The 13,075-nt window shown below is 36.8% G+C and overlaps 1 protein-coding gene across 5 annotated transcripts in view; it reads right to left on the bottom strand.

Moving 5' to 3' along the window:
• Positions 1-13,075, bottom strand: part of FRYL (FRY-like) — a 271,066-nt gene that overhangs the window by 79,375 nt on the left and 178,616 nt on the right. For all 5 annotated transcript variants that reach the window (XM_010858903.1, XM_010858901.1, XM_010858902.1 and 2 more), the window contains 5 exons: positions 9,599-9,706; positions 6,398-6,635; positions 5,360-5,545; positions 5,005-5,091; positions 2,820-3,088 (listed from right to left, as the gene is read on the bottom strand). In XM_010858903.1, coding sequence (XP_010857205.1) covers positions 2,820-3,088; positions 5,005-5,091; positions 5,360-5,545; positions 6,398-6,635; positions 9,599-9,706 — 888 coding nt within the window. The remainder of the gene's footprint in view (positions 1-2,819; positions 3,089-5,004; positions 5,092-5,359; positions 5,546-6,397; positions 6,636-9,598; positions 9,707-13,075) is intronic.

A 13,075-nucleotide genomic window follows, 5' to 3' on the forward strand; every position in this document is an offset into this window, starting at 1 on the left:
ATGAAGATCATGGCATCCGGTCCCATCACTTCATGGGAAATAGATGGGGAAACAGTGGAAACAGTGTCCACAGTGTCAGACTTTATTTTTCTGGGCTCCAAAATCACTGCAGATGGTGACTGCAGCTATGAAATTAAAAGACGTTTACTCCTTGGAAGGAAAGTTATGACCAACCTAGATAGCATATTCAAAAGCAGAGACATTACTTTGCCAACAAAGGTTCGTCTAGTCAAGGCTATGGTTTTTCCTGTGGTCATGTATTGGTGCAAGAGTTGGACTGTGAAGAAGGCTGAGCGCCGAAGAATTGATGCTTTTGAACTGTGGTGTTGGAGAAGACTCTTGAGAGTCCCTTCGACTGCAAGGAGATCCAACCAGTCCATTCTGAAGGAGATCGGCCCTGGGATTTCTTTGGAAGGAATGATGCTAAAGCTGAAGCTCCAGTACTTTGGCCACCTCATGCGAAGAGTTGACTCATTGGAAAAGGTAACAATAACCCGGTGTACGAGACAGCAAAAGAGACACTGATGTATAGAACAGTCTTATGGACTCTGTGGGAGAGGGAGAGGGTGGGAAGATTTGGGAGAATGGCATTGAAACATGTAAAATATCATGTAAGAAACGAGTTGCCAGTCCAGGTTCAATGCACGATACTGGATGCTTGGGGCTAGTGCACTGGGACGACCCAGAGGGATGGTATGGGGAGGGAGGAGGGAGGAGGGTTCAGGATGGGGAACACATGTATACCTGTGGCGGATTCATTTTGATATTTGGCAAAACTAATATAATTATGTAAAGTTTAAAAATAAAATAAAATTTAAAAAAAAAAAGAAAAAAGGAAAAGACGCTGATGCTGGGAGGGATTGGGGGCAAGAGGAGAAGGGGATGACAGAGGATCAGATGGCTGGATGGCATCACTGACTCGATGGATGTGAGTCTGAGTGAACTCCGGGAGTTGGTGATGGACAGGGAGGCCTGGCGTGCTGTGATTCATGGGGTCGCAAAGAGTCAGACACAACTGAGCGACTGATCTGATCTGATCTGATCTGATTCTTCTTCTGCTGCTGCTGCTGCTAAGTCGCTTCAGTCGTGTCCTACTCTGCGCGACCCCATAGACGGCAGCCCACCAGGCTCCCCCGTCCCTGAGATTCTCCAGGCAAGAACACTGGAGTGGGTTGCCATTTCCTTCTCCAATGCATGAAAGTTAAAAGTGAAAGTGAAGTCGCTTGGTCATGTCTGATACTTTGCGACCCCATGGACTGCAGCCCACCAGGCTCCTCTGACCACGGGATTTTCCAGGCAAGAGTACTGGAGTGGGGTGCCATTGCCTTCTCCATATATTCTTCTACACATCTTCAATTCAGACACATGTATAAAGGTATAATATATCTCTTTTAGCTTATAAAAACTGAATAATATTATTTCATTTGTTTTATACTTGCTCTTTATACTTAACATATATGTTGAAACATCCTTCATGTAAATAAATACACTTCCATGACCTCATTTTTGATGACCATATGTTATATCATAGAGATTATTTTGATTTTAGAGCCACACTTTCACTGTTGGATATTTAAGCTAACAGTAATTGTTCCCTATTATACACAATATTAAACATTTGAATATATGCTTCATTATAATACATGTTTAATTATTTTCTCGGGTAAATTCCTGAAACTGGAATTGCAGAGTCAAAGAATATCTACATTTTTAAAGCTTCTATCAAATTTCTGTCTTGAAAGAGATTAGACCACTAAAATATTTTGGAACAATTCCATAAATCTTCCCCAAAATGGAAAATTCTGTTGGGATTAACAACTGAGAGCAAAACAAAACAGGAAAAATACTAAGTTTTAGTCCTCACCTTCAGTAGGCTTATAATCTATTAAGATAAACAATACATACCATGCCATTGATTCATTGATAGTTTCTCAGTATCTTATAAAAGTTTCAAAGCACTGTGACGGCAGTAAAATAACAAAAACAAAAACCTGCTTAAAAAAATCACCACCATCATACGTGCTGGGGGAGATATACAACACAGAAATAAAAGTGTTGAATGGTGCTAAGTCTGATGAAGAAAAATAGAGCAGAAAGTGGATACAGGGAATGGTGGTAGGAGAGCGTATTTTAGGTGGTAGGAGGGGTATTTTACCATTTAAAATATGGTAAAATAAAGGAGACTAAATACATTCATAAATGTTATACAAGGTGGCAAGTGTCAATCTTCATTAAAAAAAAAAGGCATCCAATAAACAATACCTGAGAATCTGTATCAATATATAATTAACATGTATGTATACATATATATAAACAGTAAAAACAAAACCAAAAAGTGTATATATGCTTTTTCAAACAAATTTTCTTTGCAATTTAAGGCTTTATAATCTGCAGTTTATAAAGCAATGGTCAGCTCTCTGTCACATTGTCAATTACCCTTAACTCTTTACTATTATGCTCAGAAACTCACTGAACTCGTTTCCCTTCACTTCCCACCCTGTATCTACAAACTTATCTATACCCACATCCATATTTATCTTCAGACTCTCTCCTCATTCATTCATTCATTGAACACAAAGTATGTACCCATCAGTGTGATAAGTAAATGAACAATTATAATTTGTAAGACCAAATTATACAAAAAGAATGAAAGGATTATATGACTATATCCTTTATAACTTTCATTGTCCTCCTTAAGACACTAGTACATTATGAAATGTCGTTTATGGGATTTCCAATTTGTAGAATTTTTCAAGTGCATGTGTTATGAAGGCTGACAGCCTGTATATTGTAAAATTTACACTAGGAAAATCACTTACTTTATATCAACTTGTGGGGATAACAACTGCAGCCTTGTGTAGGCAAACATCCAAGCATAGCTCACAGCTGTAGGGCAGTGTTTTGGAAGGTTTTCTTGCTTTAAAAAACTGGAGAGACTTATAATCCATGGGTCTTGGCCTTGGGTCACATGTGCAAATATCCATATGTGTGATGGACTGATCACATCAAACTGGTGGCTAATGGGAGAGGAGTTCCACTCTGCTAATGTCTGTAAATCTATTGAGCTTGGGCAGTACAGCAAAGTAGTCTAAGCAGAGAAAAAAATTCATTATTGCACATTTCAACAACTTTTGTAAGTTTTACCACATATATTGCTTTAAATTATGAAAATGGTCTACTGGTAGTTTCTAGAACAGAGATTCTTAAACAGGGATAATATGAAGTCCGAGATACCTTTAAGGAGGTAGAGAATTCCTGAAATTGCATATAAGGTTTTTGTGCACATGCAGTTTTCTAGAAGAGATTCTGTAATTTTTATTAGTCTCAAAAAGATCTATAAACCAAAAAGGTTAAGAATCACCACGTATGTAATTCTTAAATGAATACGCAATTCACAGGATACTCAAGATGCTAGAGAACTCAAAAATGAACCATTAACTTTCATGCTGATGTGCACTGCAAGACAAGTGAAAATGTCAGTTGCACAGTCATGTCCAACTTTGTGCGACTCCACGGACTGTAGCCTGCCAGGCTACTTTGTCCCTGGAGTTTTCCAGGCAAGAATATTGGAGTGGGTTGCCATTTCCTTCTCCAGGGGATCTTCCTGACCCAGGGATCGAACCTGGGTCTTCCACACTGCAGGCAGATTCTTTACCATCTGAGCCATCAGGGAAGCCATTGTGTACTATGTATGCATAAGTGGAACAGACTGGAAAATGGGCTCCTCTCCAGAGTTACACATTCTCAAATATTTGTTCAATAATAGTCAAAGCTCTTAAAATGAAGAGATAAAGACTTCAGAGCAAATTATTTATGATTCAATAGACAACAAAAAATGGAGCCTTAAAAACTGAACAGAGGCTTGATTCACTTGATCATTCAACAGATATTTACAAAGGACCTGCTCTCAGTCAGGCACTGCTTTAGGCACTAGAAGAGAGTCACTCGCTTCTCTTCTTGTTGGCCAATTCATGGTTAATAAACTAAAACAGAATTCTTTAAATTGAACAGATTCATAACCATACCTTAGGCTTCTAAAATTTTATTATTATCTCTCTTGGTTACATGTAACTTTGAATTGTAAGAGTCAAGAGTTATGTAGAAAGTACAGAAACCTCTTGTGCAGGTATTGCAAAACAGGAAGAAAATAATTTCAATTAGCAAAGTTTGATAGTTATTCTCATATCAGTTTTGAAAACTTGGTATATGACCTTTCTCCCCCAAACCAAACTAAGAAAGATAGCATAAGCTTTCTTAGTAATGTACGTGTTGACGAAGTATTTTTCTTCATTTTAATGAGTGAAATTACATATGTTACTGTTGTTTAGCTGCTAAGTTGTGTATGACTCTCTTGCAACCCCATGGACTGCAGCCCACCAGGCTTCTCTTTCCATGGAATTTTCCAGGCAAGAACATGGGAGTGGGTTGCTATTTCCTTCTCTAGGGGAACTTCCAAACCCAGGGATCAAACCCACATCTCCTACATTGACAGGCAGATTCTTTACCACTGAGCCACCAGGGAAGCCCCAAATTACATATGACTCGGGCGTAAGGTATTACATATTTACTCCATGCACTTGAATTTATATGGCAAAGCAAACAAATACACTTATTGCAAGATGCAGAATGCAATTTTTTTGCTTTGAATTTCAACAGAAAAAATTTCGATAGCCCTTTAACCAGCATTATACAGGTCAAGAATACTATATGCCATAATCAATAGCAAATAGTAGTCGATTGCAACTTCAGATTTAATAGAAACTTCTTAGATTGGAAAGATTGGAATTTTACAAAGATAAAATATTTATATTTTTGTGGGGAAGAGTACTAAGCATAGCATAAAGTAGTGCCACTTTTTAAAAATTATTTTTTATTTTCAAAGCACTTTACCATTTTCACAAATACTTTCTAATGCATGATATTTGTAAAAGAAACTCAGGTATGTATGTATGTACATCTTAAGTTTCAAAACATTGCTGAATAACATGAAATCATTACAGTTACCTGATCGGCCCCAGTGAGATGAATGAAGCTCTCAAGAATGGATGGGCTCAGCCTGTCCATCACATCTATGGCTAATTCATCATCACCCTATAAAAAAGACATCACATGTCTATTAAAGTTTACGAATGTTTAAGAACAGCAGCCAAACCTAGATAAACATTACAAATTTACTTTAGCCCTATCTGTTACAAATGGAATAGAAGGCAGGTTGGTGAGCTTAGACCCTCTCAAAAAGATCTTGTTAAAAAGTAAATTATACCTGCATGGTAAAAACAGAAATGGAACAAAGATGGACAAAAAGGATAGTTTTTTAAGTATTTTCATTAGATAGCTGAATGAAATATCTAAAATTTACCTTAGGTATTTCCAAAAGTGCAAATAAAGCCCGTATTTCTCTAAGGACACTGACAGCTAATCTCCTAGTGGCAGGTCGACTGCTACAGAGAGTGACGAGTGCAAACCCTTCGACCACATGGAATACACTGGAATATGGGCTCCTTTCCAGAGGAGGGGGATGAGAGGCTCCATTAACCACACCATGCTTGAAAAATAAAATGCAAGTTAAAAAAAAAAGTATGTATTCCAGTAAAACAATTAGTAAAGAGTAAAGGCAAATCATAAAATGACTGCTACAGGTCTGCCTCAGCTCAAGAAATTTAAATAACATTTAATTTATAAAAATGTCACATCACATAGTGAAAAAAGCATTTAACTGGCAGTCTAAAACACATGAATATACAACGTACCTAAGTTCTATCATTCTCTGGCTACTTTATAAAAAGCTTTAGAGTTGATACTTAATCACTATTGGCCCAACATTTCTATATGGAAAATGAAGGATTGAATGGCATCCTTTGTACTCAAAGTTTGGACCAGCAGTGTGGCATCACCTAGGAGATGGTGATGTGCAGGCTCCCTAAACACTGATAAGCTGGGTTGGCTTAGATGATCCAGCTCTAATATCCAAGGTTCTATGGCTTCTACATTTTCACAAACCAATAATTTGAGTACCTTTTTCAGTTAAGAAGCACACATACTGTGTATGTGAAATGGGGACCACTGATGCCTTTGATAAACAACCAAATAACTGAAAGGCTATCAACATTTTTTATTATACCAGCATTCAACATATTGGAAACAGCCTATTATGTGAGTTAGAATTGCCTTCACTTTGTATGTTCACTGAAAACTAATTATTACCAAAGGAAGAATTTAATTTCTATATTTAATACATAAACTATAACAAAGTTCTGTTTAAGGGGTTACAAACATTTTGAAAGAAAGTAAAACTAGTGAAACTTCTAATTTTTGAGGAAGTCAATATGTTTTAACATCATAACCAGTCATTTGCCACTGATCATACACAGAGGAACACCATGAAAGAGTCTGGTACCTGTGAGTCCTGGTTTTTGTTATGCATTTGGGTTGCTTGTTTCCACTGATTTATTAATTGTACCAACATCTTTACAGCATTATCAAGAAGTGTGGGATGGACATCAGTCACTTCACGAACAATAAAATAAACAAATCCTGAAAGGACATCCTCACGCCAATCTGGAAAATCAAGCATTAGTGCCTGCAGAGTATTGAAAGCCAGAGCACGAAGTTCTTCATCCATATGAATTGTGAGCCTACCAAGAACAAAATTCCATTAGCAAACCTCAAAAACCTTCCAAAGAGCTTTATCATCTAAAACTTAAAACTAAGAATTTAAAAAATACATCCTCTCAATTGGTTCTTAAGAAGTAAGAAAATAGGAACCAATGTTCACTTTTTGTGCGGTACTTGTCCTTATGCTAATCTGTATTCATTTATTTAAATTCACATGTCAATCTATTAATATCAGTTGGCATCAGAATAGTAAGTTTGATAATTCAGAATAGTAAGTTCGATCATAACACAAATGTTGTCCTTTAGAAAACACAGAACCAGAATTACATTTAAAAAATTCTTTAATCCTTAAAATGCCATATATTATTCTATAATCAATCAAATTTATGCTGAATTATATAATACCTTAGTACTAGCTCACACTGATTTAGTCCTATGCTATCACTGGAAAGGACACAGTTTATCTCTGTTGCTCCTTTCACGCTGCTGAGCTTACAGTTAAACATAAGACGGCTGATTGTGAAGGAAAAAATACAAGTCAGGACGGAATGAATTTAACAGAAATAATTCTTGAAAATGAAAATGAGAATTAAGCTGTAACTTCATAAATGGGGTACGCCTAGAAAGAAGATGAAAAAAAAAAAGAGTAACATATGAAGTCTTCAAGAGAATTTATGTTAAGTAAATTATAGGAGAGGCTATATATAGTTACCTTTTAAAGACATCAATAAGACATATGAGGACAGGAATGTAATATTAGTTAAAGGATTTTGATAGGACTTAAAAAAGAGAATGATAAACAAGAAAATCATAAAAGATGGCTGCAGAAATGAAACTACTAATATTTAATGCTATATGAGTAAGAGTTTCTGTTTGGGGCTACAGAGAATTATTTACATGATTGACCATCAAGACACATGTATCACAGTTAGAAACAGCCTGAATGAATAAAGATAAGTAGGTGATATTTAAAAATATGCCACAGTTACATGCTTGGGCAGCTGAAAAGATGGAGTTATCCTCAATGATAGAGGAAGAACGCTGTGTGATATCAGTCTTCGCCCTGCTGAACTCAGTTCTGGTCTTCACTAAGCTAACCTTCAACTGACAATGAGACTGTGGAGAAAATGTATTACAGTTGTTTAATACAAAGACCCGGAAGTGAGCCACGAAGCAGCAGCAGTTACAGCAGCACATTGGAAATACCACACAGGGTCAGATCAAGGGTCTCAGTCCAGTGTTGTGTCTCTGATAGTGGCACCAAAGGAGAGATGTGGGAAGGGAGAGTGACCAACTCCATGCTGCTAGCTATAAAGGTTGTTCAACATTCCTTAAATCCATGAATGTACACCTCTCTGAGTGACTTGGGATATATCCATGCAGAGAAAGGGGCCTGACTCATTTATGGCAGAAGAACTATTGAACCTTCCCTGGAGACAGCAGACAGGTCTGCAGACCTACAGTGTATCTTTGCTTTGTTTGTTTGCTTGCTTTATTCTAAGTAAATAAGATTTAGACATCACAATTCCAAATGATAGGAGCTAGGGACAAAATAAGCAGGCACTGGGATCTTTCTTTCTGCCAAAATAAATTAAGTATCACAGGGGAAAGAAGCAAAGTCAATAGCAGAGCAAAGTGTCAACCATTGGCTAGATGTTTGCTCCTTTACTCGGCTCCTCCACCCCTGCCCCTTGCGGATGCAACTTCACTTTGGTCGGGAATATGGACTGCCACCCACAAAATGGTGAACTAAATTGAGGTGGGAGGAGCAAGAGCAGAAATGAATGACAGTTGTTTATTGTGTTCTCAAGGAATAATATTATAAATATTTAATATTATAAATTTTATAAATATTATAAATTATAAAATATTATAAATATTATAAATTATCTAATTTATAGCAAGAGTTAAGAGATACAGTGGGAAGGAATGACTTTATCTCATGATGCCAAGTTTCAAAGTCACCTCTTTCTTCTCCTCCTCATCCAATACCATTCAGTCTCCTACTGCAACCCTTAAGAGCTGAGGATGGGTAGTGTATGGGTGTTTGGAATGTGACCTCCGTGACCAGGGAGGTGGGAAAGGCTGCTAGAGCAGTCTATTAACTGTTTATTCATTGTGAGTTTAACTTAAGGCTTAGTAATAAGAGTTCAGCAAGCAGTAAACATCTTCAAATATGGTAAGATATCACTGCTCCATTGATAGTCTTCGTGCTTGGTTTCCCATTAGGGCAGGGCCAGCAAACTATGGCTCAAGGGCCAAATCCAGCCAGGCTCCTTAACAGGTGGTTGCTTCTTCACTACAATGGCAGAGATGAACAGCTGTGACAGAGACCACGTGACTCACAAATCTTAAAACAGTCACTATCTTGTCTTTTAAGAAAAAAGTCTGCTGACCCCTTATTTAAAGAGAATCCCCAACTGTATCAGCAAAGCAGTTTTTCAAAAGGCCATCACCTCAACTTAGAATTACTTCCAGGAACTGGTATTTAAGTTTGGATGTCATATTAATTACCCTTTTTATAGAGCATAGTGAGGAAAGAGATAAAAACTTGAACTCTATGGGCTCTGCAATAAGAGACAAAAAGTGAAAATGAGACCTGGTCACCACCTTAGGTGCTAAAGAAAGGACTATAGGAGTTAACACAATAATTAATTGCCTAGTGAGTGTCATCACACACTGATAATGTCCATATGTTAACAGAACATGTTCTATAAATCCCGAGAAATAATAAATACTAGATGGAAAGGCAAGGAATTTAAAAATAGGATTTATAGGGGAACCCAGAAGAATTTTAAAAGTTAAAAGATGAGTAAGGAGAATGTGTTAACAAAAGACAAAATGGGAGTTTAGAGAGTTATCCACGGATTAAAAATGTCTTTATCACTACTTTTTTTAGTGATAATAGTAATGGGATGCTTTAGAAATTTAAAAAGACTGAATGACATAAAAGTTAAACTCACAAACAGGAATTCTCATTTACCTTGCTAACAGTTCAATAAGGTCAGTTCTGCTCATACCATCAGGAATCAGCCTTGGAATAGCAGCAATGCAAGTTCTAAACAAATCAATTTTGGGTTTTCTTTCCCCGCTAAAAAACAGATTACAAGAGGACTTAATAAAATGAATCCTACATACATCAAACAATGAAAGCAAACTTAGAAAAATTATTACAGAAAATATGAGCCCACCTCCAAAAGTTTAATGTATTTAACATAATAAAAAGAGTATATACATTTCCAGTAAATAATTATCAGTTTATAAATGCAAAAAAATATATATAATTAAGGAAAAAAACATAGCTAGCAAGAAAAAAAGGTTTTCAGTAATTGGTAATTAATAACTAATAATAGATAACTACTAATCGATAACTAATAAGAACCTTCCCTGTATATATAGCACAGGGAACTCTACCCAATACTCTGTAATAGCCTACATGTGAAAAGAATCTAAAAAAGAGTGGATATATGTATATGTATAATTGATTCACCCCTTCTATACTCCTGAAACTAACACAACACTGTAATAAATCAACTAAACTGCAATAAAAAACTTTTTTAAAAAGAAAACAAGCATAACAAATATTCCAATAGTAAATATTAAGCAAATTATTTATTGGTAGCGCAGTGGTAAAGAATCTGCCTGCCAATGCAGGAAACACAACAGACATGGATTTGATCCCTAGGTCAGGAAGACAGCCTGTAGTAGGAAATGGCAACCCATTCCAGTATTCTTGCCTGGAAAATTCCATGGACAGAGGAGCTTGGTAGGCTATATAGTCCATGGAGTTTCAAAAGAGTCAGATATGGCTGAGCACACACACACACATTTATATTATTAATTGTTTCAAATAAGTTAAATCTCTGATTTAAATCTCTATATTTAATTATTAAAATAAATAATATTGACATTAAATAACCTAATATTAGTTATTTGGGGGGCCTATAAAATTAACAAAAAAATGTTTTTATTTTCAACATCATATACTAACAGGAGTTTTAGAAAACAGACATTCTCATATACCACTGGTGGCATTCTTTGTTCTTGCCTTTTTATTTTACTTCTGAATATACAAACACACACAAAAATAAGCATATTGTTTATGTAATAAAATGTGTGAAATTTGGAAATCCTGGTTCTTCCAGATGCTTGATGCAATGTAATTCATCTGTATTTTCCCTAGTTATTCAATGATTTTATTTATTTATTTTAAATATCTACCCTTTTATATACTGGCTTTTATTGTGGTCTATATTTCAAGGGAAAGCTGTTAATGTATTTGACACAAATTGTCCTTCAGCTGGCCCAATAAAACATTCTTATATAGAAAAGAGTTGGGATGTTTTAAGAGTTTTGGGGTCAGTATTCATTATAGTGGCAATGAATCTACTACTTATTTTTAGTGATTTTATATATAGTCAGTCTTCTCTTAGCTTTGTTCCAATATGCATGATTTTAGTTACCATAATTTAGTCAAATAATACCAGTCCCCAACAGTGGGATTCAATTTCTGTTACCTGATATTAACTGAAAGTAATTGTATAGCAAAGCTTCCCTACTAGCTCTTCAGCCTACAAATCAGGATGTAAATAACAGATGTGTATCATAACCAATGATTTCACCACATCAATTTTTTCTAAGTCTGTCATGATTGGTCCCTATACATCTGTTATTCGGTTCACATGGCAAAAGTGTGTAGCTGTGTTGATTCCCTGTCTCCAGTGGTAAACTCAGGTGATACTGGACAAAAATGGATAATCAAAAGAGTAAGTTGGCCAACAAAAATTAAAGTACAGCAAAGGAAAAAGGAAGTGAACACTGGAAGTGAAATTCAAATCAAACATTAATGGAGTTACAGAAGAAACAGCTGATGAGGGCAAGCTGACACTGCTGTCCCTGAAGACCCAACATATGCAGTCAGAGGAACTCAGTGAGGGCACGTTCATGGGCATAAATGAGGCAAGTGTGACCGAAAGGATGATGATTTTCCAGAGGAAGTAATGCAAGGGGAAAAAAAAAACCCTTCATATTAGAGTAACTCTCCTGGGGCTTGCCAGGTGGCGCTAGTGGGAAAGATCTTGCCTGCCAATGCTAATGCGGGAGACAAAAGAGATGAGGGTCCAGTGCCTCAGTCAGAAAGATCCCCTGGAGAAGGAAATGGCAACCCATGCCAGTATTCTTACTTGGAAAATCCCATGGACAGAGGAGCCTGGTGGGCTACAGTCTATGGGGTCGCAAAGAGTCAGACACGACTGAAGTGACTTAGCACGCACAGAGATGTTAGCATACACTAGTATATAGTAACCACGCATTCACTGAGAGATCCAGTATCCAATTTGGTGGTCTAAGACCTACAAAGCAGATATTAACACCATAAAAAGTCCTCTTGTAAAAAATACATGGATACTTTCTAGCAAGTAAAAGAAGTTGTTGTCATAAAATATATCTTTCTGAGAAGGAAGTCCCTAACAATAAAGGGAAACTCTGTGTTGACAAGCAGTCCTGGGAGTGGCGTGGAGGGTGAGGTGAGGTAGTTTCTCACACAAAAAACTACTCATACATTATTTCCCTCTGTACCCTCAGTTCCCAGGAGGTTTTCAGGGTTTTTTTTGTTGTTGTTGAACAAAGCTCTGGAAATAAGAGCATTTATTTGACTATGCCCTGACCAGTAACGCCAAAGAAGCTGAAGTTGAACAGTTCTATGAAGACCTACAAGACCTTTTAGAATTAACACCCAAAAAAGATGTCCTTTTCATTACAGGCGACTGGAATGCAAAAGTAGGAAGTCAGGAAAGACCTGGAGTAACAGGCAAATTTGGCCTTGGAGTACAGAATGAAGCAGGGCAAAGGCTAATAGAGTTGTGCCAAGAGAAAGCACTGGTCATAGCAAACACCCTCTTCCAACAACACAAGAGGAGACTTTACACAAGGACATCACCAGACAGTCGACACTGAAATCAGATTGATTATATTCTTTGCAGCCAAAGATAGAGAAGCTCTATACAGTCAGCAAAAACAAGACTGGGAGTTGACTGTGACTCATCATGAACCAAATTTAGACTGAAATGGAAGAAAGTGGAGAAAACCACTAGACCATTGAGGTATGCCCTCAATGAAATCCCTTATGATTATACAATGGAAGTGAGAAATAGATTTAAGGGACTAGATCTGATAGAGTGCCTGATGAACTATGGACGGAGGTTTGTGACATTGTACAGGAGACAGGAATCAAGACCATCCCCAAGAAAAAGAAATGCAAAAAAGCAAAATGGCTGTCTGGGGAGGCCTTACAAATAGCTGTGAAAAGAAGAGAAGCGAAAAGCAAAGGAGAAAAGGAAAGATATACCCATTTGAATGCAGAGTTCTAAAGAATAGCAAGGAGAGATAAGAAAGCCTTCCTCAGCGATCAATGCAAAGAAATAGAGGAAAACAACAGAATGGGAAACACTAGAGATCTCTT

Source organism: Bison bison, unplaced genomic scaffold (assembly GCF_000754665.1).
Source record: "Bison bison bison isolate TAMUID 2011002044 unplaced genomic scaffold, Bison_UMD1.0 scf7180017864451, whole genome shotgun sequence".
Classification (NCBI taxonomy): Eukaryota; Metazoa; Chordata; class Mammalia; order Artiodactyla; family Bovidae; genus Bison; species Bison bison.